This window comes from Nuphar pumila, chromosome 6, assembly GCF_984573655.1.
Source record: "Nuphar pumila chromosome 6, dmNupPumi1.hap1.1, whole genome shotgun sequence".
NCBI classification, from domain to species: Eukaryota; Viridiplantae; Streptophyta; class Magnoliopsida; order Nymphaeales; family Nymphaeaceae; genus Nuphar; species Nuphar pumila.
This window is the reverse complement of record NC_143254.1, coordinates 101690586-101716908: the sequence shown is the minus strand read 5'-3', so window position 1 is coordinate 101716908 and position 26323 is coordinate 101690586. Positions and strand designations below refer to the sequence as shown.

Below are 26323 nucleotides of genomic sequence, written 5' to 3'. Positions count from 1 at the left end.
CTTGGGCCGATCTTTAGAAATAGGTCATATGCAGTGCAGAGGTCTACTGAGTGGAAAATGCATCAAGTGTAGGAACTCGCAGTATGTGTTCGCTTGATCGGTGACGTGCGATGGTAGCACAACATACGATAGACATCAGTATCATCGTTAGTGCATCGTTGTGTGGCAGCACAGACGTGGAGCGTTGTTTGGTTAAGCAGTGCTAGCGGATCAGAAAATGTTGCCTTTGGAGATTTGGTTAAGGACCTCTCGACTTGCAAGATGTTCTCACACGTAGCGGTTAGACGCACGGGGGTGCATGTGGGTAAGGGCTAATTCTCCCAGGGATCACATTAGGTGATTTCAACCGAGTATGGTGACTCGGGGTTAGGCGAGTGAATGTCTAGGCGCCAGTGAATGAGTCTGGGTGGTGCTCTTCGCTATGGTGTTCAATCATCAACTGGTCTTCGGACTGGGGGGCCGCAAGGTCTTGTCCATTCGGTGGCAATATTTTGTTGTGTCGTGCAGATGTAGTCGCAGTACGCTTCATGACACGCATGACTAAGACAAAAGTTTGTGCCTCTTTTGAAAGTGATAACTGATATGGGATGACTATGCACTAAGCAGCATGAACTACATAAAATACGCATTTGAAAATGCGGTTGATCAGCTTCTACTAGACAGCTGCGCACGAGGTGGTGCGCAGGGCTAATAAAATTGATTCAACACATAAAAAGGTATTGGTACGCGGCCTTTGGCTGACCAACTTAGGGCGTTGTGGGTTTGTGAAGCATTCTATGCCCATAACAGAGCAATAGAAAGGCTTGTGATGGTAAAGGACAATCGCGCCGCACTGGCTTATTCAAAAAAGTAAGCCTGTGATACTTGGAGTGGGGTTGTTAATTGGTCGAGTGTCCAACTCACTTGGGTTTTTCAAGCCCGACCACATAATGCAGTCACCTTGATTTTCAGGCCACCAAAAACCGATTTAAATGTCATAATCATCCAATACCAAACCTGGTTTCTACTAAACCAACCTTTTAGAATATATTAAGTTAAGAAATGGTATTAACAACTCCGCATGTAAAGCCATGGAGAATGAAATATCAGAATCTCTCTCTCTCTCTCTCTCTCTCTCTCTCTCTCTCTCTCTCAATTTCAATACCTCAACAAGAAGATAACTGATGACTTTGGTCACCGCAACAAAAAAAACAGCCTGTGCAGACTAGGACAGCAATTTGTTCAAGCTCGTGGTTCAACTGGCCCGCTTGGTAAGGACCCCAGATTATTCAACAGAAGCTCTTCATCACCATAAAACCAAGACAAATCACATCCCAGGATGTTATTGAAGAATAAGAAGCAATTACGGACGATTAAACAAATACATTGTGCCTCATCTCTATAAGCAAGAGCAAATTCACACTTTGCTTTGCCATTGCTGTGTGTGTGGAGAGAGAGACAGAGAGATAGAGAGATAGAGAGAGAGAGAGAGAGAGAGAGTTTATAAATAATATGCCTTGTTTTCTTGCCTCTAAGAACCACATATTGATATAACATTTATACCAGTGCAGCACTTTACACGTTCTAAATTGTAGTGAACTCAATGTACAAGTTTGTCAAGGATGATCCTTGGTTCGAATCTTCTTCTTGGGTGGCTGTCCTGATGATCTTCGAGATAATGGTGGATGTACAATCATATCATCATTATCAGCACGCTTTTCTGCCGCATCTGAAGGTTTCATCCAGAGGCTTTTATCTGGGATCGGGTGCATCAGTTCTGAATATGCCTTCCTATAATTTTCTGATGTGAAACACTTATTAACAAACTGATGCACTTCTTGATGACAAGAGAGGAGTGCTGCAACAGCATGAGTGCATGGGATGCCATATATCTGCCAACCTCTACATGAACAGTACCGATCACAGATATTCACACCATGCGTTCCTTGGGTGGAGAGGACCTCAAACTCCACTTCATTCGCTTGAAACACTTGGCATCGACGTGCATAGCTAAGCGTTTCTGACAGACGCTTCTCTATGGATGGAACAAACATGGTTGTCCATATCATGGCCTCTTCCAGTCGTTTCTGAAAGCGGTTTATCAATCCTTGATGAATATGCTCAATCATTTGCACTATAGGAAGGTCTCTGGCTTCAAGAACCCAACTATTGAATTGTTCCACCATGTTGGATGTCAGATGGCCAAACTGTGCTCCCTCAATATATGATGTAGCCCATAGTTGAGGAGAAATTTGCCGGATCCATTGAGCAGCCTCCATTGAGATCTCTTCAATTTTTGCCATATTACCTTCAAAGTCAGTTATTGTCAGAGAGTAAGCTGCATTCAGAAACAGTCTGATCAATGCCTTATTTCCAAACTTCTTTTTAAGGTTCTCGCTCAGATGCCGCAAGTAAAATCCATGAAATGCAGAGGGGAAATTTGCTGCAACTCCTTCTACCACGCCTTTCTGTCTGTTCGACAGGACAGTAAGCATTGGGATACTTTCCATGTTTTGCTCTAATAAGTTGCGCAGTTCAGATAGAAACCACATCCAATTCTCATTGCTTTCAACATCAACCACACCAAATGCCAATGGAAACAATCCACCTTCAGCATCAATTGCTGTAGCTGAAAATATAACCCCAAAGTATTTTCCCTTCAGACGAGCTCCATCAATTCCAAGAAGTGGCCGGCAAGCATTCACAAAACCGTAGATGGAAGCATGTATAGCAACAAAAAGGCGTTGAAACCGGTGCTCTGTTTCATCGGTCAAGACCAAAGCTACGCTTCCAGGATTAGTGCTCTGAATCTGTTTGCAATATACATTTAAAAGACGATATCCTCCCTCATAGGATCCATATATGTTCTCCATGCTGCGCTCTTTTCCACGATAAGCTTGCTTGTAAGATATAGCAATGCCATGCTCTTGAAGAATATCGTGAACAATTTCTTTCGGTTTATATCGAGGATTTTCTCTCAACCGCTGCTCTACAACACTTGCAACCCAGTCAACTGATGCTTGTTTATGGCTGAGGTTACCAATTCCACCACAAGTATGTATTCCTTTAAGAGTCCTAATTGTGAAACTTGGACCACACGGAAGCTTTGAAGCATGTACTCGCCATGGGCATCCTTCCTTCGAACACTTTGCTGTAAAGCAAGTTGGATTGGATTTAACGGTTTTGAAATCAAACCGTAGTGCAATAGCAATCTCTTTTATAGCTCGCCGACAACTTTTGGCATCAGCAAACTCTTGTCCAATGCTCAACGCATGGTTTGTCATGACCGTAACAGCACATGGCTCCATTGTAAGCATTGATGGATATGTCAATGCTTTAACATTAGAAAAATCATTAGCAGCCTGCATAAGGAGAGACATTAGATAATCTACAACAGTTTACATGCAAGAAAACCATAAATCAATTAGAAAGATTTACATAAAAAAGAGCACAAAGCCAAAACAGGATAAGATTGACAACCATAGTTGAAACAAAAACAAAAGAACAAAAACAACTAGGGTCGAAACAAAACCAAGAACCTAAAAAGCGTGAAAAAGAGAAGCCATTTTTATACACCAATTTCCAGAAAGATAAAGAACGATGGATTGCACATGATTGTTTCAATCATAGAAATGGTTATTACTGAATTTTGAGACAACTAGACAAACCAACACTACGAAAAATGTTTCCTTAAATGACTACATTAAATCAACTAAGAGCACAGATTTGGAAGTATTGTTAGAATTATGTGTGAGAAGACGAGCATAATCCCAATCAGAAAAGGGTCACAATAAGGACACACTAAGTCCACACTTCTTTGGAATCCTTTAAACACAAGGCCACATGGTATGTGGTGTTTACAGATGATTCAGTACTTGTTAGTACAAAAAACTATAGAGTTAACACAGTGGCTTAAAAAATGGCAATAACACACAATGTAGAATGTAAGCTTAGCGAACAGATAAATTAGAAATAGACTATGGTTAAAATACAAGATATTGCAGTCTTGCAGCACAAAATGGCAGGATTTTAAGGATTTTAGTGCACAAGATGGCAGGATTTTAAGGACAACGATCAGCATTAGATACATGACATGATGAGAAATGGCACAAAATGGGTGTCTCGGTAACCAAGTATGCAACTATTTGACATTGTGAAAGACTTGGACTGTTGTAGGTTAAGCATTGGACAGTAATGAAGTGACCATTGAATGTTGTTGAGATATGTTTATTAAGGTCAAGATCAAGAGTAACAAAGTGAAAAAATCAAGAATGTGTACATTACAAGAAGTTGTGTCACACCATTCAAAAAAGAAAAAAATGGAGTGCCTTTAAATAGCTAGTTGATATATCATCCAACATGAAAAATCACGAGTTGAAGGAACCAGGAGGAGGATGAGGATGATGGCATGAATTCAGGTTTAGGAAAACCTGGAGTGAGAAAGCCACACCCATGTAGATTGGACAAGGCTGATAATATGCAACCCACGTTTAAACAATCCTTAGTTTAGAGGTGACTTGCTGCAGCCCCCCAAAACCAAGGTTTTGACAAATCACATTTTCATTAAAACCTGGGTTTTGGGTAAACCAGGCCATGAAAACCCAGGATTTCTTGTTGTTTGGATGAGACCTAGATTTACTACCTCCTTGGTTTTCTTTATGTATTTTTCTGGCCATTTTAAGGCCACCACTATCAGAGCCTAATTCGAAGAGAGATGGAAAGGTCAAGCGAAACTGTTCTTACCATTCATTCACCCAAAAACTTATACCATTGGTTGCTCATTTGCAATAAAGTCTCCTTTTTTTCCAAAGAAGGTAAACTATTGCATTGTTTCAAGGGTTGAAACAATAGGAAAGGGACATGTGAAAGAGAAAAATAAATGCCATAAAGAGAAAGAGATAAGAAAATCTCATAAAAGGGTAAATAGTCCAAAACAAAATGTAGTCCACTGGTTCAGAGCCCTCAAAACCATCCAAATCTTAATTTCATATCAGTTTTTTTTGCCTTTAGGATGAACCTTAAAAGATTTGAAGTGCTTATTGGATGGCAATGAAGGGACACTTATATCCTCTCCAGAAAGTTATAGTCGTATAGTTTGGTCATTAGAAATATTATCATTTACATGTCCAGATATTCTGGTGTGGTAAATCAAGCCTCACAATTTATGCATGACTCTAAAAACATGCACATATACAGTGATGCGTATTCTCAGGTATATGAAAGGGACATGTAAAGATGATTTCATATACTCTGTACCTAGTTCAGACTCTTCGGAGGTGACTAAGGTAGTTGCGCTCACTCGGGTGCAGACTGGTCCAGTGATCCTGTTACACGAAGATTTACCAAGGGAAACTATGTCGAACTAAGTCCTCATTTAGTTTTTGGCATAATAATAAGTAGCAACAGTTGCAAGATCTAGTATTGAAGTGGAACACATACACACACACACACACACACACACACACACACACACACACACACACACACACACACATATATATATATATATATATAATGATAGGGTGCTCCCGGAGTACCTACTCCCACCTAATAAAAGCTTCAATTTTTCTAATTTTTTGGGCCATTTTGTTGATAAGACCTTATAGATATGATCTACAATTATTATTTAGTAGAAAACAAGTTTTGGATCATGTGATTATGACATACATGTAGGTTTTTTAAGATCTTCAAAATCGATGGCTCACAATGTACCAAAAATTTATGACTTAAAAAATCCTATTTTTTTGTCCCAAAAACATGATCCAAAACATGATTCCTATCAAATAATCTATGTTGAATACATCTATAAGGTCTGATTAAGAAGATCAAACATAGAACTATAATTTCTAGTAGGTGGGAGTAGGTACTCCCGAAGCACCGTAGCATTACTATATATATAGCGTGTGTGTATGCCTATACGTATTTATGTATATAATATAGATAAAACTGGATTTGGTTAGGGTTAACTGAGTCCAGTTTTGGACAAAAATGGGCCCCAGTGCAGTTGACCACACCTCACACTGCGGTAGCCTACCCCAGTCCAGTTTTAAAAGTGTCCGTGTTACATAGCCTACCACACAATTAATATTGTACTGCAACAATAAACGCATTGTTGCAATCTCAGTCAATCTAGTTCAGCACAAGACAGCATATATAATTGGATAATCATTTTGTTTGAGAAAAGGTTGGAAATCAAGTACAGACCAGATTTATATTTAGTGAACATCATGTTGCAGATTTATTTACTAAACTGTTGCCTGTGCAATGCCATTGGGATTTGCAGGCCAAGCTGTACATGGTTCTTACCCATGCACAACTTGAAAGAGTGGTAAACCTAGCCCTCTTGACTGACAGGGGTATTTTAGCCATTTACATCATAGGAACATGTAAAGTAATACTTATCTTTGTAGAAGTGGTGTCCCTATCATGTGAAGTAATATTATCGAATGTATTTTACTATTTTTCAGAGCCCTCATTAGGGCTACAAGTAATACTCTATAAATACCACTAGTAGGACACCCCCACAGGTGTGTGAGATCCCCATTCAGAAATTTTCTAGCCCATTTCTTCTACTCTCCGCTCTCTTCTCTTCTTCTTTATTGCCTTCTTCCCCTTCTGTATTTCTAATGTCTCACCACCAAAGAGCTACAAGACCGAGTTAAGCCCCCCCCCCCCTCTGCCAACCCTCGTGTGAATGGATGCACAATCAAAAAGATTATAAATTTGATTAAGTAAACCAACAATCAACCACATTTCAAAGAAAACACCAAATTATGTTTCAAAAAGAGGTTTGAAAAGATTCTTTGAAAAATGAATTACAAACCTTGTTATCAAAAACTTCATCTGAAAGGGGCCTTTGCTATGCATTTCTTCTCTCAAATATGCATTGTATACAATGTTTGCTTTAAAATTCTTGGATCTTAATAAAGCCATGGTCATCATCAAACAAGTTCACTTGCATCACAACAAAATTTTGTTAACATAATATTATTGGTTCTAAAGACTAAATATTGATAGAAAATACACTTGATGACTTGCATAAATTATAACAAAATCTTCCACAAGTGAGAACAACTTGATGAAGCACTCCTAGTTGACAACGAGATCAAATATCATAATGCTCAATGGAGAGAAAAAGAAAAGGGAACTAAGATCAAAGGATTGTTTTGTCCAACCATTTCATCATTTAAAAGGCAGGTGTTGGAAAATGTGTCCCAAGTTAAATAGATCCCAGAAGAATTTCAATATAGTCAAGAATGAAATTTTATGTACCACTTGTCTTCCTGTAGCCTATCTAATGAAACAAATTGCTTGCTGCAACATGAACATGATGAGAAACAAATCACAATCTCAAAGCCGCAGCAACCAGATTTTGCAATAATAAACTCACACAGATGCTCCATTTTGACTTCTGCTCAGTATCCCCTCATATGCGAACTTACAATGGTTTTATCCCCATATCCACATCTATCTCCATGTGACAGAGAATAAACTTTCAGATACTAACAAGTAACATAAGATATATGATACAAACACTTACAGTTACAAGAACAACCCCCCCTGAAGACAGAAATATGGTTGCTAATGTACGATGGTTATCATAAAAGACAAGGAAATACACTTATGAAGAAATACAACAGGATAGAAAAGATAATCCCAGAGAGCAAAAAGTAAACCAAAAAACAAAAACTATTTTGCTTGCAACATATTTGCAGCTTACCGGATATAAAATCAACCAAACAATTTTAGAGAAAAGGTGTAGAACACCTAGGGGCAGTAATCGAGCCTCATAGGTGTGAAATTGTCAGCTCAGGAGCCGTACTCATTTAAACAACTAAAAACATATTGCCTATGCTCAAGAGTAGCTGTAACATGATAAATTCACCAAATCACTTATTTTGTGGTTCATCACATGTTATTCAAACAAAATTACATATGTCCAACCAATCATAATACAAGTGACATCACTTCCTCCTAATAGTACTGATAAACGAAGCCAAATGAACTAGGGCATGCAGAGAGAACAAAATAAATGAAGCAAAAAAGATTCCATAAGAAGAGTTCAGAATGCTCACTGAAACAGATGTAAGATTTTCATCCAATGAAAGCTGTTGCAAAGAATTTTGGTTCTTGGATTCTGCGCCAGCTTTAGAAGAGGTTGATCTCATGCTGTGGCCTTGGTTACTTCCAAATCCTTTAGCAGGGCTTGAATATGCTATTTCCTGTCCACCCTGGCCTGAAGATGTCTGTCTTGCTGAAGACTGATGAACGGCAGCAGATTTGGGTGTCTTCAACCTTTTGTCAGTGTTAGCACCTGGACTGGTTGGTGTATCAAGGCTAGCATTTTTAGCAGCTGGCATATCATGGTTGTGTTTTCCCTCATAAGTTGTAATGACAGCATTTGAATCATTTGAAGCCCTCTCAACATGTTTACGAACATTACATCCCATGTGTGTGCATTTGTAGTAACTCCTATACGAATAGCAAGGAGAGAAGTTAGAGCAAAACAATGAGCCATAGCAGTTGAGGAAACTGTGCATTATCAACTTCCAAAAGAGAATAAATGTGCTAACGGTCAATCAAACAGTCATAAGATAATGAATGCAGTGCCATACACCAATCAACAATCAGATGAGAAGAGTGATAGGTCAAGCAAGTGCAGACATGAATTTAAATACATTGTGCATGGTGAGATAATGTCCATTGTTGCTATTCGTCTATAAATTGCCAACATATAGGGGATCTCATGATGCAAATTGTTTTGACTCAATCTGACATTGTAATGTGTCCAGCATGGTCAGTTTGTTAGGAATCGTCCCTTGGATCATGTTTTCTCAACGAAAATATAAATTTTTAAGAGTTGAAATTTTTTTAAACGTTCATGGCTGTCGATTTTTGGATGGCCAGAAGATCCCCCATCATGTCAAAATCTAACGATTCAAATGTTGATTAAAAAAAAAGGGTCAGGTGCACATAAAAGGACTGTAGCGAATATATATATATATGGGTGGGGAGTAGGTGCCTACCAAAGTTAGGAGCCTACTGCAAGCAAATGTTTTTTTTTCCACAAATTTGACCCCAGAGATGCATTTGGCATGGTTGATTTGCTAAAAATCGACACTTGGATCATGCTTTTTTTATGAAAAAATGTGAATTTTTCAGCTTGAATATTTATGAAAATTGTAGACCTTTGATTTTCAAACCTTATAAAAACCTACCCACGTGTTAGAATCAAACGATCCAAGAGTCCATTTCTATAAAATCAAGCATGTAGAGCACATCCGAATGGTCAGATTTGAAAAAAATATGACAAAACCCGTTCATAAGCTCGGTAGGCTGGCAATAGGCAGAGATCAGAGTAGGCAGCTACCCCCTACTCATATATATTTGCTACTAATGAAGGTAAGGAACCAATGAGCTAAAAATTATAGGTGCAAGCTGTATCGACTAAATCTAACCACATAGATGTGTTCAGCATGGTTTGCTTGCTAAGGATCAAGCCTTGGATCATGCTTTTCTGTAGTAAAAATGTGTCCTTTTGAGTTGTGAAATTTTGGCATATTGTGGCCCATTAATTTTTGGACCCCTTTAAAAACCTAATTACATGTCATAATCACATGATTCAAAATAATTTTTCTACTAAACAAACCATGTAGATCACATATGTAACATTTGATCTACAAAAAATGAAATTTTTGAAGAAAAGAGTGATTTCGACTCATTAGTAGCCAATATATATATATATATATATATATATATATATATATATATATATATATATATATATATATATAGAGAGAGAGAGAGAGAGAGAAGCCCGTAACTGTAGACACACAAAGTGTCCACTGTTAGTGGATGCTTCTCTGCCGCTGATCCCGCATGGATCAGCGGCTTGCATTTTTTTTACGTGTTATAGGTCATTAGTGGTGGTGGCAGCTGCCGTCAATGACTGTTTTTCTGGCCAGGTCATTAGCGGGACCGCTGCTAATGACCCTTAATCTTTGAAAATCAACGACGGAGCGTTGTTCGATGAGTAGCCTGTCCACTGTTACGGGTTACTATATATATAGGGGCAGAGCTAGGATTATAATCTAGGGTGGGCACAAATACAAAGTAAAAAAAATACTAACAATATGTTTTTTTTAGGAAAAAATATTAAACAATATGTTTCAAAAAACCAAATCAAAAGCCTATTTTCTACAAACATCATAAATGGTTCATTTATGCGAGATAAAAAAACCTTAATATTCTAATCAAAATCAAATCACACAATAATCATGGATTCATGTTGAATGGTAATTAGAAAAAAAAAACACAAAAACCTTAAAACTATAAACTAAACATTTAAATCATTCTAAAAAGCAAACAAATCAAAACTAGTCACTACAAACAACATAAATTATGCATTTATGCTAAGTAATAAAAAATACTAATATTCTAACCAAAACCACATCTTGCAATATTCATATATCCATGCCTAATGATAATTGAAAAAAAAATCACAGAAAAACCCTTAAACCATAACTAAACATTTGTCATTTAAAAAAAAAAACTAATCCCTACAAACATTATAAATTATGCAGTTATGATTAATTAATAAAAACAAAAAAATGATCGTATTGTACGAAAAAACCTACGATTTTCGAAATCTGTCTGATGTCCAAAATCACAAATAGCCAACTTTGTTAGGACCTTTTTGTTAAAAAGTGTACTCATCCATGTAATATAATATAATATAATATAATATAATATAATATAATATAATATAATATAATATAATATAATATAATATAATATAATATAATATAATATAATATAATATAATATAATATAATATAATATTTTATTTTTATTTTTTTTTCTTTGTATTTTTATTTTTGTCTAGTTCAACTAGACCTTTAAACTAGTCAAGATCCAACTAGATCTTGACTAATTGATGTAGCCGTTGGAGCTAGTCCAACAATTATAATTAGAGTTGTTGGACTAGCTCCAACAACTATCTATAGAGCTCCTCTCTCTCCCTCTCACTTTGTGTATAAATAAGGGTGATCCCTCTCTCCAATGTAATTTATGCTTTTAAGCATTCCATGTGAATGAAATAAAGTTTATTATTTTATCTTTTGTGTTCTTTCATTTATGCCCTTTTGTGGGTTATGATTGTAGTGTCTTCAATAAACACCTATTACAAGCATTTGTGCTTTCGTGGAAGATCCTCATTTCCTTACATGGTATTAGAGCTTGAAAGCTTCTAGATCTTGGAGAGTTTTCACCTTGCCTCTTTAGCGAAAGTTGATTTATCTTCTTGTTCGCGATTCAAGTGCCTTTTGTGCCATCATAGTTGAAGAAAGAAGACATTTGGAGGATCGTTGGTTATACAAAGATCGTGATTGTTCTCTTGTTCTTTCTTCTTTTCTCTTTTTTCCTTTTTCTTTTCTCTTTTTTCCTTTTTCTTCTTCACCCTTGTAAAAATGGATGACAATGCTAAAGTCACCATCATGCCCGTAAAACTAATGATACCAATTATGTGATGTGAGCTTCAATCATGAAGCATTATATTTGAGGAAAAGGGTTGTGGGGAATAGTAGATGGTTCCGATTCGGAACAAAAATTAATTCTCAAAAAAATTGAAAATGAGAAAGAGGTGCCTCTCACAAAAGGAGAAAAAAAAAGGCATTAGCTACTTATGAGAAAAAGTGAAAAGAATAGAGGATAAGGCATGCCAAAATCATGTCATGGCTAATTAATAGCGTTGACATCAAGAAATGCCCTAATCTAGCCAAATTTAAGCATGCTAATAAAGCTTGAGAATACCTTCGAAATATGTATTCCCTTAAAGACATTGCACATGTATGCAATTTACAAGACAAAGTTCAGACTTTGACTCAAAAGGATAAAAGTATTAGGGAATATTATAATGAGTTGTCTGAACTTTGGGAAGAGTTGACTCTTTTGAGCCAAAGTGACATTATCTCGAAGATATCTAGCTTCGCCAAAAATAACTCGATATGGAACATTTTTACCAATTTATAAATGGTTTGAGGCCAAAATTTGAAACAACCAAATCAGCTCTTTTACATAAAAGAAAAGTTTCCTCTATTATTGACACTATTGATGAACTAATTATGAAAGAAAATAAGATCAAGAAGAATACTCCAAAGAATGAAGAAGATTTCATTCTAGCCGTATCTAGACCGAAAAATTATATGCGCACTTATAGGCCGCCTTATTTTGGTAGACAAAATAATGATTATGACAAAAGGAAAGTCATTTGCCACCATTGTCATGAACCGTGACACTATAGGCCTCAATGTCCTAAATTGAAGAGAAGAGAAAAAAAAAGTTGCATCTGTTGGTTCATCACAAGAATCAAAAGATCAAACCAATCAAGATGCACCCGTATCTATGGCACAATTAATGAAAATCCTTCAACCTCTTCTCAAAGGAGCATCATCCACTGTCTCATCCTTCTCCGATCCCAGTAACTTTCCTTGTCTCCTTGACTTTGGTGCTTCTTTTCATATGACCCCAAATATCAATAGTTTATCTTAATGTCTTAACAATAACTCAAGTGTATCAAATGTTTTCATAGCTGATGGTACATTTTTTGAAATAGAAGGAATAGAAAATTTTGAAAACCTTCAAAAATAAAAAAAAATATTTATTCCAGAAGTTAAATATATTTCCAAACTAAATCTAAACCTTGTATTTGTCTCTCAAATATCTGATTATAGATGCAACATCTCCTTCTCTTCTCATGATTGTTAGGTACAGGATAGCCAGTAAGGGAAGCTGATTGGGGAAGGCCATAGAGAAAGAGGATTCTACTATATGAATTTTTTGGAAATACCAAAGAATGCCTTTTGTTATAATGTTTAGAAATTAGATTTGGATCTATGACACAAAAGACTCGGCCACCCTCATATATCCAAAATCCAACACTTTTCAAGTTTAGAAAAATTTTGTAATTCAGAAAGTTTTGCTTGTAAAGATTGTATTTTTGGTAAAATAAAATGATTACTATTTCATGATAGAACTTTTGTTTCATCTAGACCACTTGAGTTAATACATTCGAATGTTTGGGATTCTGCACCGTTCTTATCAAAAGGCGGATATGCATATCTTCTGCAGAAAGAATGTGGACCACCTATAACTATTCATAATGTTAAAAGAAATAGGCTCAATGAAGATCGTGTTGATACCTTGGTGTATATTCATTCCAACCTTCGATTGATTGACAAATATAATTAAAGTGTTGTACTTTTGTTTTGCTATATTATAAAATATTTATCTATCATTGATTATTTGTTAGCATTAATATTTTGTATTCTTGTTATAAAAATGTACAATAATCGCTACAAAGAAGGGCCTAGTCGAAAATGGGATATCAATTTGGAACTTTCTATTATAGAAGAAAATACGTTGAGATTAGAGAACATGCGTTGGAGAGATTTGGATGACAGTGCACAACAATCAAGCACTATTTCCAAATTCAAACACAAGGATGCACAACTAAGAGCTCTATTGTCTCCGATAATCATACGTACAAATGAGGTTGAAGATGATACAAATCAATCCAATAAAGTTAGTAGAACTAGTGCAGATATACAAGAGCGACCATCAGTTCTCCAAGGCCGGATTGATCATTTTTTTAGCAAGAGATCTAAGCAAGGTATGCGTTATGCATCTTGTGTTTTTTATTTTACTTTATTCTATATATGTATTTTTTATATTTTAGATTAAGGTTTTTGAACATTTTACTTTTTTATTATATTCATTATAGGAAACAAATGAAGGAACAAAATGCATGGTCGTGGAGGGCAAGGAGGACGTGATAATGCAAAAAGTTCTCGATCTATTGCTGACCTGAAGGGGAAGAGAAAGATGACAAATTATTGATTGTTGACAATGAAATAAACTCTTGAATTCTTAATTATTCTTTTGATGATGTGGTTGGAGTAGTCCAACTTAGAAACTTTTATGTTATTTTTTTTTGTCATGGGCTTGTAATATTTTGTTAGTTTGATATGTACTTTTGTTTTAAAGTTTGCACGATGAAGTGAAGTAGTGGATTATGTTAATTTTAAGTTTATAGTTTAGAATTTTATAGCTTATAGTTTACAATTTAGAACTTTAGAACTTTATAACTTAACAATTTAACCATATCTCTATGTAATCTTTGAGTTTATTGATTTCTCATTTTATGTGTTGTAGAGATCACAAGATTCACAGCATCAAATAACAAGTCACTTGATTCTTTCGTTAAAAATGTATGTTTTTTAATCAAATCTATTAGTTTTCTTAATGCATTATTTAGTGCTTACATGCATTTGTTAAATGGTTGCAACATGCATGTGAATTATGATTTTTTCTTGATTTATTATTTTTTAAATGCTTGAAAGTTGCAACATGATCCATTTGTTAGATAATTGCAACATGTATTATTTATTGTCTTAGATACTCATGTTTTATTTTGTCAATGATAACATAAATCTTATTTTTTAATAAATTAAAAATATATAATTACATTTCCGCTTCTCTTTCAATTCTTATTTGCTTTCCTTTCGCTTCCCACTCGAATCCTAGGTCGCTTCCTTCTTCGCTTCTTAGGTCGCATTCTGTTCGCTTTCGAGATGCTTCTTTGTTCGTTCTAAGTCATCCCACGCTTTCCGCTTTCTAAAATTTTAGAAGTGCCTTGCTTTCTGCTCCCGCTTCCTCGACTGACAACTCTAGGCAAAACTGCGTCCTATGCAATCCTATTCTTGAGTCTATGAATCCAACAATCCGGCCTGGAGCATGCACTTGTTCCTCCAAGGACTCATTTACAATGAAACATAGCTCCATATCGAAGGTTTGATCTTTGGCTTCTTAATGTCAGTCAGATTACTGATTTTGTTTGAAGACCCTCTCTTCTCTTGAGCAAATGATTGAGGCAAAACCACCATTGTGCACTCTCCACAATCGGGGCCTTCTCCTTTTGCTGAGGACCATCAACATCATTCACCACCTCAACATCTCCACCTCAGCCATGGCATCGTCCCCTTATTCCAAATTCTTCTCCACCGTCACTTTTTAAAGACGAAATCATATCCTAAAATGTGAACTATCATTTTTTACTATCGAAGTGTCGTTTTAAATATCGAAGCATCACAATTAATGCCAGTAGGGACATTCGCAAAAATATGGGAAGGTTGACATTTAAGTCAGTAAATTTGAGAATCTCATGTGTAATATTTGCAAAGTTTGGCATGTTTCAATTACAGAAAGTATGCAGGTAAAGTTGTATGAACTTCTGTCTGTATATGTGAATCTTATGAAATAGTATGCAAACAATAACCAAGATTTGCGAGGTAGTCCGCAAAAACAATTTGCAATGACCAAGATTTACGAGGATAAGAAAGTTTGCAAAAAAGTTCTTGCAAAAATTGACCAAGATTTATGAGAACGAGGAAGTCCGCAAACAAGTTTTTACGAAAAATGACCAAGATTTACGAGGATGAGGAAGTCTGCAAAGGAATTTTTGCGAAAAATGACCAATATTTGCGAGGATGAGGAAGTCCGTAAAAAAGAAAAATGGGACTCGCGACAAGGAGAGAGAAAAAATGCTTAGGGTTCTAGAGGGAAAAAAGCTATGGTTCTTTTTAGAAACAAACAAAAAATAAAAAAAATAACTTTATATATGATTCAGCAAAGCATGCGAACTTCATGGTGTCCACAAAAAAAAATATACGGACCTCCTTTTAAGTGGGAGTTTGCGATACCCAATGAGTGAAGCGATATATCATGCAAACTTCATGAGTTTCACATATTCAAAGGTTAAAAGGTCCTTTTACAGTTGGCTATTTGCGATATTGGACATAAGGTGAATCTAAAAAATTATAGGTCATTTCGAGAAACATGTCATTTTTTTCGTACAGTATAATCATTTTTCATAATAAAAATCCCTTAATATTCTAACAAAAATCAAACCACATAATATTCATGGATTCATGCCTAATGGTAATTAAACACACACACACACCTTAAAACCATGAACTAAACATTTACTTTATTCTAAAAAAAGCAAATAAAAACCTTAAATCCTAACAAACATCATATTATAGATATGCTTATTGAAAAACAAAACAAAACCTTAATTAAATATTTATGTCATTTGAAAAACCAAAATAGAAGATATAAATCCTAACAAAAATCAAAGTTTTAGGGGTTTGATAACCAACATCAAGCATTTATTAATGGAATCACGCTTAATGATAATTAAAAAGAAAATACCAAATAAAAAATCCTAAAACCTTCATTATATAATCATGTAATTTGAAAAAAAAATCAATATCCAATATCCTAAAAGAAATCATAGATTTATGCTAATTGAAAAAAACAAATAAAAGCTCTAATATTCTAACAAAAAATCATACATTCATTATTCATGCTTAATGTTAATTAAAAAAGAAAAAGGAAACACACACATACAAAACCCTCGCAGGAGCAGACGACTGGATAGAGAGAGAGGTGGGGACCATAGCATGGGTGGTCGACATCAGCAGAGAGAGAGAGAGAGACCGACCACAGCAGGGGCAGACGACTAGCATCGGCGGAGCGTCGCAGGGAAGGCGGAGAGAGAGAGAGAGAGGGAGGGGGGCGGGATTGGGGAAATGCGTAACCAAAGGGGGGGTCGCCCCCCTTTGTGTTGAGCACCAATGCCCACCCTAACCCGGTCAAGGTGGGCACTGCCCATGCAATATTTTCATAGGTTTATTTATTTATTTATTTTAAATTTCACTGTATGGATGTAATCAAGACGCTTGGTTTTATAGAAATAGACTCTTGGATCATCCAATTACGATCTATAAGAAGGATCTTTTAAGGGTTAAAAATCAATGGTTTAGAATTTTCATAAATATTCAAGCATAAAAAATGGCATTTCTTGATCATATTACGACGATCCAGCAGTCGATTACTAGCAAATGGACCACGCCGAATGCATCTGCAGGATTAGATTTGCCAAAAAACCTATGAAAATCTTGATTCAGACCAGCAAACATAATTGGTTGGTAAACATATTCCAGTTTCCTATATTCTATATCAAAAGGCAAAAATGAAAAAAAAAAAAGAACCTTCCTAACCAAATATAAAAAAAGAACCAAAACTTTTGAGAAATAGTGAAAATTTTTCCAAACCCCTAAGTGTCCATGCATTGAAAATGTAGGGAAACATTATCTCAAGCCATAAACCATTGACACCAAATGAGAAAAATCTGGAAAAATAAAAACAGAAAAATCCGGTTGCTTAAAGCAAATAAACCCCCCAAAAAATTGACAACAAATATGGAAAAAAGTCTCCAACTACTAACTGACCATGCATTGAAAATGTAGAGAAACCCCTGAATGGGAACCGCACTTCCCCTAAATTGGGTCCCCCTTTTTTTCATTTTCTTTTGTATTTTTATTTTGTATTTTTTATTTTTTTAATTTTTTTCTTCGCTTCCCCCTCGCTTCCTAGGTCGCTTCCCGTTCGCTTCCTAGATCGGTTCCGAGACGATTCCTGGTTCATTTTTAAGTCATCCCACGCTTCCCGCTTCTCCCGTATCGCTTTCCGCTCCCGCTTCCTCGAATGGCAACTCTGATCTCAAATAACCACTCGAGCTCTTCGGCACCTTCCACGACAACGTCCGAAAATTCCTCCAAGAATGCGACCAGATTGAGGATTACATCACCGAGGGGATGACCACATGGAAGACCATCATGATCGAGAAGGATTCCGGAGTCGCCATCCTTCTTTACGTTGTAGAGGAGCGGGTCTCACCATTGTTTAGGCTTTATTGTCATTACTGCATATGGGTGGTGAAAATTTTGATTATAACTTTTATTGGTTTCTTTGTGCATCTATCGATGACTTCAATGTGGATTCTTGATATATATTTTACTAAGCATAAAAATATATAAATATTTTATATATTTTTATAACCCAATCTAAATCGAAAAAGTGTTAAAATAAGGTCAACCGTATAGAAAGAACAACATGATCGGCAAATTCGCAAGACATAAAAATTGAGCTCTCACCACATGTTGTATAGGATCAAGGGCATATTTAGAGTTAACAATAAATTAAAAGATATTTTGGATAGGCATGTAAACAGATCGGATTCTGTTCAGATGTGAGTGATACCATATCCAACTAATCGGATCTCTGCTAATCGGATTCAGATTCAGGTTCATATAAAATTTTTCTTTTACTGAATCCGAACCCAACTAGAAAAGTGAAATCAGAATCTGACCCCAAATCTGTTTTGTTCCGTCAGATCTGACTGTAAGTCAAGCTGTCTGCTATTATCCTTTAAACTCTTTAATTACAACAAAGGCTCACATCAAAAAGTTACTTTATATGCATGTACTGCAGCAACCATTTATTACATGTAATAATTGCCCACCAAAATTTTATGGTAAGTTTTGAAACAACATGTGGCCTACACTTTTCAGGAAAAGAACTTTGAAACATGTTTTTCAATACAAGTGCAAGAACCCGATCAGATCAATGTGTGAAACCAAATCTGAATCCAAATCCCGATCAGGTCTTATTTTTTAGTACCAAATCCAACTAAGATTTGTGTCAGTTGGATATCCAACCCAAACACAAATCATTGACATCCCTAACTTTGGAGAGAAAAATTTGTTAACAAGTGGTAACACTCATTTTTCAAACTCACTCCTACATCAGGGTGTTGTTTTTCTAAATGTTACCACTTAGAAATCAGTAGTTTAAGAACTAAACTGTTAAATCATTGGATAGACGATTGGATAAAAAACACATAACGGTTGGCTCATGCATACTTAAACTATGGAAACACGTGTTTTATTGTGATTTATCATAAGCGAGAATCAATGTTGAACTGACTGGGGAAGCAATGGGTATGATCACCATCAACACTTTATGTGAATGTCATTCATCAGGGTTAATTAGCAATTTGCTGACTAATCACAAATTACAAATAACAGTATTCTAAGTTAACAAATTCCATCTTTATCTATTCTCTTTCTATCCTTTCTCAAGCAAAATGGAAATCTATGAGGATATGCTTGAATCTGTCATGAAATAGTGAATTTGTTAAAAATGATGATGTGCTTTTATTCTCATAATAAATAATGAGTAGATCAAATAAAATCGAAAAGCAATCAATAAACTCTTAACTCATACTACTACTAAGATGGTCCTAGATAAAGCCTTATGTTCAGCTTATGTACTAGACTTGGTCACTTTCCCTTATTTCTTACTTTTTCACGGTATTAAATTTGGACCAAGAAATATATAATGCCCAGATATTGATCTATTAGAATTTGGGTTTCTTGCCCTCACATAATCCAAATATTGAATTTATCCTCATGTCTTACAACCATGATTTTTAAACTTGACAATTGCAAGTTATGTTCAAAGGTAACATGCTTCCACGATGAAGGATTTGTAATTCCTACAAAATGAGAACACTGGCCAAAATACTTTACTGGATTTAGGGGATAAATGAAACCAATTTTTCTACATTCCCTATAAAACATTAAGATGCATTTGTTGGGTAGAAAAGAAAGGAGTTTGAGGTAACTCAATTAGCTCAAGGGAAAAAGTTCTAGGTGTTTTTTCTCAACATGTACACTACATGTTTTGTACATATAATTTGTAGATCTTTATCGTGAAGTTCATTTGTTATTTGCTTCTTACTAGATATGAAATTACTGAATAATCAGTTTTGCCTATTAAGATGTTCACACCCATTTTCATCTTTGCATATGATACACATAATAGACCAATTATATAATAGTATAAGTGGAACAAAAAGATTCCATAAGGATTTCATTTGCATATGATCTATGCTTTAAGGAATTAAGAATTTGGCTTGCTAGATTAACGGTATTATCATATAGAAAACAATATTTACTCTTTTTATTTCTAAATTCTAAAAGGCTTCCTAAGACCCTAACCCATTTCCTAAATGCTTTCTAGTCACTTCTTGCCTCCCGCTTGAAGAAAACCTAAAAAACGTCACTTTTAACTTTTGGTCTCCACAATCCTTCTTGATTCCACTTCCCTCTCTAGCAACCTTGATTTACCTAAAAAATTTGATCTACTTTTAGGCAATTATGATCTTATTCATCATTGCTTTTATTTCAATCTAATGCCTAGCAGCCAAGGCCTCACCCCACTACGCCAACCCCCTTTGGGGCCATGCCATCTTTGCTTGGCGAAGATTTTAGAACATTTTAGCTACTATTTTTGGGGACTTGCTGCACTGAGAAGCACTATAAATTCTAATAGATTATTCCCTCGTGAGTCTTTCATCAAAAGAAAAAAGTCAATTCTCCAGTACAGAACATGATTTGTTTTTCCTAGAATCATCTTGTGCTGACAATATGAAATGAGAGGAATCACGTAAAAGATATTGTAATTTAAAAAAAATCCCAAGAACAAATGCTAGTCTATGCTAACCTCAACTTCCAACTTGCAGAAATTTTCTCCCCAACAGTAATAGATCCAGTAGTTCATTGTTTGGGTAAACAATGTTAGTATACTTCTCAAGCTAGTTCAGGGTGAACGTGGAGAACAGCCAACATCCTTGTATTAAGGCTCTACAATTGTACTGTCCTTATCTTGCCATAATCCCCATTTTTGGAAACTTGCTGCACTGAGAAGCACTATAAATTCTAATAGATTATTCCCTCGTGAGTCTTTCATCAAAAGAAAAAAGGCAATTCTTCAGTACAGAACATGATTTGTTTTTCCTAGAATCATCTTGTGCTGACAATATGAAATGAGAGGAATCACGTAAAAGATATTGTAATTTAAAAAAAAATCCCAAGAACAAATGCTAGTCTATGCTAACCTCAACTTCCAACTTGCAGAAGTTTTCTCCCCGACAGTAATAGATCCAGTAGTTCATTGTTTGGGTAAACAATGTTAGTATACTTCTCAAGCTAGTTCAGGATGAACGTGGAAAACAGCCAACATCCTTGTATTAAGGCTCTACAATTGTACTGTCTTGCCATAAACCCCAATAACCTAAAATTTCCCAAAATGCTTCATGGCTTAAAACTAACTGTTCATCTAACATTTAGGTTAGATCAAATGAATGATGCTTACAACAAAGGTACTGGACTTAAAACACTAATGGGAACAGCTAGAAGTAAATCAGAAACTTGGGATCTTGCATGCTATTTAATTACTGCAAGGTCAGTGTACGATCAATGAAAACCTAGGTACTGTGAGCGAAGTTCAAATGTTGTATTCACATCTTTACAGAACTTCAATCAGAAATGCAGTGCTAAGGCGGAACATAAAAGATCAAGGAGACAACCACCATCATAGTTTGGTAGAAAAGAACACCCACCTGGGGTTGGGATTCCCCTTCACAATTTTCTGCCCATACTTACGCCACCTGTAGCCATCATCCATACTATCCTTTTCATTGGTTGAATGCACCACAACTCTAGACTCCCTTGGTGTCTTTGGCGTTGTGGGAGCTGAATCGAGCAACAGAGTGTCCATGTTCCTGCAATGCATGAACCACAAGAGTCTCAAACCATTTAGATGTAGTATCAAAATATGAGCAAACAATGCCATTGGTCATACTTTTGTATGGAGACTGGCTCAATGCAATGCTGCTCATCTAGCATGACATCAGCATCACCCTCATCATCAAAGTCACTGGACCCAGATAACTGTCTGGGAGATGCAGGCCGACCATCATGATCTCTTCTTGCTAAGGAAGAATTGGTTTCATAAAGGTTCCCACCAGCATAAGTTGTGGACTGGGTTCGTGATGCTGTATGTGCTTTCCGATGTAAGTTTTCATTCCTCCCGGTGGATCTAGCAGACGAATCCCTTCCTCCAGTAGTAACCATGCGCCCTTGAGAAGCCTTGGTTGCTTTTCCATCAAAAGCCCCATTCCTTCCACCACTCCCACCAGAAGGCACCCTTTCAGCAACAGTTACAGAGTTTCCCAAAGAAGTCGAATGAATCACCTTCTTATCGATGCTGTCATTCCTTGCAACACGCGAGAGAACACCTAAATGGTCTTCACGCGATGCCAAATTGTCTTTCACTGATACCATATCATTCCTTCCACCAGGAGCGGTCCCACCCTGTAACACGCTGCTTTTTTCATTGTCTTTCCCATCCGCGCCCTCGCTCTTCCCAACTGAGGACACCACGCTTTCTTTGGCACGACGAGTCTGCTGTGGTGGTTCGTGGTTGTGCTGGCCTTTATAAACAATCTCGGTCACAAGGCCGTCCGACGACCTCCCCACCTTCTTCTTCATGAAACAATCAGGGTGGGAACATTTGTAGTAGCTCCGAGGGTAGTCTGTACCCTTAACCTGCTTCTGCCCGTACTTGCGCCAGTTGTACCCATCATCCGACGGAAGGGGAGCAGGATAATTCTTCTGATCCGAGTGCACAACAAGAGCCAAATCCGACGAGGATGCCGTATTTGTGTTCTCCTGAAATTTCTGATGTACCAGAGGAGTAACCGCGATGGCTGCTGCCCCCGACGGATGCAAGTACGCAGATTGGAGTTGAACGTGCGCTTGAACCTGAGCTACCGGATGAGCAACTTCAGCCAGTACTCGTGGAGACGAAATCTCGAAGTGACCCTGCGCACAGTAAGCATCAAACACCATAACGTCTACACCCCTCAATTACTACCATATGCCACTCAAGCGCGCGCGCGCGCGCGCGAGCGAGCGAGCGAGCGAGAGAGAGAGAGAGAGAGAGAGAGAGAGAGAGAGAGAGAGTTGGATGACACCCCTACCACAACGATCATTCCAAAACGAAAAACGGAAAAAAGGAAGAAAATTTCTGGGAATCATGCAAAAAAAAATTGAGCTGCAAAACTCAAAACCGGAGATCGAATCGACATGAACACAAAGAAGAGCGAAAGGGGGGGTAAAAAATGGGGTTTTTGGAAACCCTAACCCTAGAGAAACGAAGCCAATTACCCGAATCCATCAATACACAGCCCCAGAAACGAGAGCCAAACCCTACGATACAACACACCACTCCATGAAAACCCCAACATTCCGGCAAACAAAATCAAGCTAACACAGAATAGAGCTCAACTTCAAAGTAAAATTCCCATCTCCCGAAGAGCAAAGCGAGCGAGTGAACCAACGAGCGAGAGCGAAAGAGAAGCAGAGAGTTCGGAGAAGAGCTAAGGAGTAGAGAAGAAACTCACGTGGTCGTGGTGGAGGAAAGCGGAGGATTCCGGCGAGGGGATCAGCAATGGCTGCTGCTGGATGGCTGAGGATTTGGAGTCTGGGCTGTGGCCAACGACGAGGACGGCCGGAGAGTCCGCCGTGGAGGCCATGGCGCCGGAGAGCAGGCCGGAGAAGAACTGCGAGTCCGAGCCGCCGGAATCGTTGCCGGAAAACATGGTCGAGACGGCGGCCGTCGGCTTCTCGGGGTGCTTGAACATGGGATGGGGAATTCCCGGCTCTCCACCAACCCGTGCCTGGTTTTGGGCCATCCCAGCGCGGTTCTCAGGTGGCGGTTTCTCGGTGGCCCGCCGGTTTCCGGACGGTCGTGGCCATGGGTTGGGGTCTCGACCAGGGTTTTCAGACGGACTGGTCTATAGCTCGGGAGGACTCGTTCTTTTGGTCTCACATCACATCCCAAAACAGACCACTCTCAACACTCTCTCTCTCTCTCTCTCGCTCTCTCTATCTTGAAGGGTAAATCGTTGCTAGGGTTATATGAGGGAGAGAGATCGGTTTCTCGTTTTGACTTTTTCCTTCTATTTGTTAATACTTTATTACCCTTACCTCTTCTCTCTTCTACCATTCCCCCTCTTCTTTTACACTTTCTTCACATTTAATTCAGTGAGTTAAGTCGTTAACTGGGGGAATATGCTCCACTCTGATAAAGTAAGAGGTAAAGTCTGCACCAAATTAAAAAGTATTTTTCAAATACCTATCAAATTTTTTTGGTTTAATTCATCTGCATGCGAAACAAGGGTCATTCTTAGTTTTAGGTTGAAGGTTTTTTAAAAAAATTCTACCATTGATCGACTGTTGTTGGTTTGACCTTTGTTTAGCACTAACCCAATTATTTAAATGTATTATTTAGCCTTCATAAGAAAATTGTGCATAGGCTTTTGTGGTGTGTTGTTCAAGATGCTTTTTTTTTTTTTTTGCCCCCTTAAGGTGGAAATCCTATCATGTTGAGCCTATTCAAAGACCAGACTTTTTCGGTTGCCCAAAAGTTTAAAGTAATCTATATAAGGCTGCCTAACATTTTAGTAATCACATTTAGCCACCTGCTTTTTAATTTATGTTTTAGAGACATGTTTGTTACTAAAATCATTTAGTTGGCATTTGTTTAGCCATATACTACTATTGATTTGCTTACCAAAAATCAAAACATAAATTGGTTGTTTAAAAAAAAATGGCATTTTATGTATTAAGCAGTGCGCGCATTCACCCTAAGTAAGCGGTTACGACCTCAAGGGTCGCCCATATAACCTTAGGAAGGACTCCCCTACTCCGGGTTCAAGTCTCTGTGTAAATGCCCTTTCCGGCGGAGCAGGAGGTTGCCTGAGAGTCCAGGTGGTTGCCCACGGCGTTTTAGGCTGCTAAGACAATGATCGTATGTACCGCAGGCTAAAACCAGCACAACCATATCTCCAAATTTGGCCATTGTTTCTGTGTAATAAACAAAAACTGTAAGTGGTTAGATGTAATAAACTAAACGTTGTGCTGCTTTTTGTAAATTAATGAAATTTATACTAAAAGTGCCATAAATTTTTGATGGTAACCCAAGCGGAGGGACCCCACACATGAGGTCAGTGTTGTCAGTATCCGTGCGTATCGGCCTGAATCGGCTGATACTTATCGCCAGAAAATAGTTACGATATTGACATGAATTAGCTATTTTTTTAATAAATGTAAAAAATAGCATAAAATTAAATTTTATATTATTTTAATGGCTTTAACACATGTCATGTTCTGATTGACACTTAATATTTTTTAAATTATTTTTTGGCCCATTCAGAACGATTCACTTGACAATGGGTATCGCCTCCGATTCACCTAAACCGTTGGCCAAACGATACAGGTCCGATTCATTGATGAGGTTCGGGCTGGCTTTAGTCTTCAAAAATAAATAAATAAATAAACCTAATAAATGTGACATCTACTTAACCTAACCACAAACTCAGGTGGAAAATTGAAAAAACACCTTAAAGTGTGGTGTGGACATGGTGGTACACATGACAATATCTATTATGTGAATATTAAACGTGGTTTTGGAATTAATAAAAAAAATAGAGATTTTTGAAGAAAAACTTTTGGTACACTCCACGTGGCAGCTGTCAAAATGCACCTGATTCTAAAAACATTATAAAAAAGAAAGTGTGAGAATTTTCTTTTTTTTTTTTTGACCCTTTGGAATTTCTTTTTTTTATTTGTCCCCCCTTCTTATCATGTCAAGTTTTATTGGATTGATCATTTGAAGTATGAAATGCGTAGGGACAACAACTATAAGTCAAATTATCCACCTATTATTTGTCACCATCATTCTTGTTAGACTAGGACTATAGAGATAAGCGTCCATCCCTTGTCAAAATCGGGATAAGCCAACCAAATTTGCACCATTATCTCATTTTTTTTCTTGGATAAATAGATTTCGGGAAATGGAAAATCCCCAAATATTGCATAGGGAGATGGGAAAATTGGAAGGGTCGTGATGTCGCATCCAAACGCCTGACTGCAAAATTATGGCTTTTAAGTGAACTCCAAACAGGATTCGTCGAAGTTTAACCCCAGTTTTTATGGGGATCTGTTCATATCTTGTCTTAGTCCAGCCGTACTGGTAAAAGCAACCAAGTACCGATTTTATTACGTAATCAATGCGTAACATGCTTTTGTTGTATCCGAGTAAACGGGGAAGCAACCGATCGAGCCCACAAGGCACAAGAAATGTCACAAAGATACGTGGAAGAGGACACGATATGCGGGTTTGACTCTCATGTTTGCAAATTTTTTTCAAAAAAAATGAAACACGTGAAAAAAAGAAAGTTTTTAATTTTTAATCAATCAAAAACCATGTTTTGATATTTAATATTTAAAAATAATTTTCATTTAAATATTATTATATGTAATAAAAATTATAACAAGAACCAAACCCTATAGAGTTTGGGTTGGGTGATAAATAAGAAGACCTAATTACGACCCGGGTTTGAACCTACATGGACTTGGGTATAGTTTGTGAAATTTTATACCAGACTCAGACCCGACCCGAGTTCTGATTAAGACCCACAGTTTTTCAATGTAAAAATAATAAAAATATGGTTTTACCGGGTATGGTCCGG

General features: G+C 37.0%; 1 protein-coding gene across 1 annotated transcript; it reads right to left on the bottom strand.

The window, feature by feature from the left end:
• Positions 1–1479: 1479 nt before the first annotated feature.
• LOC149835437 (uncharacterized) lies at positions 1480–24487 on the bottom strand. Its single transcript, XM_090008513.1, has 5 exons — positions 23192–24487; positions 21589–22610; positions 21347–21508; positions 8055–8451; positions 1480–3341 (listed from the first exon to the last, which is right to left on the bottom strand). The coding sequence occupies exons 1-5, from the start codon at positions 23480–23482 to the stop codon at positions 1596–1598; spliced, it is 3618 nt and encodes a 1205-aa protein (XP_089864639.1). The 5' UTR covers positions 23483–24487; the 3' UTR covers positions 1480–1595.
• Positions 24488–26323: the final 1836 nt, after the last annotated feature.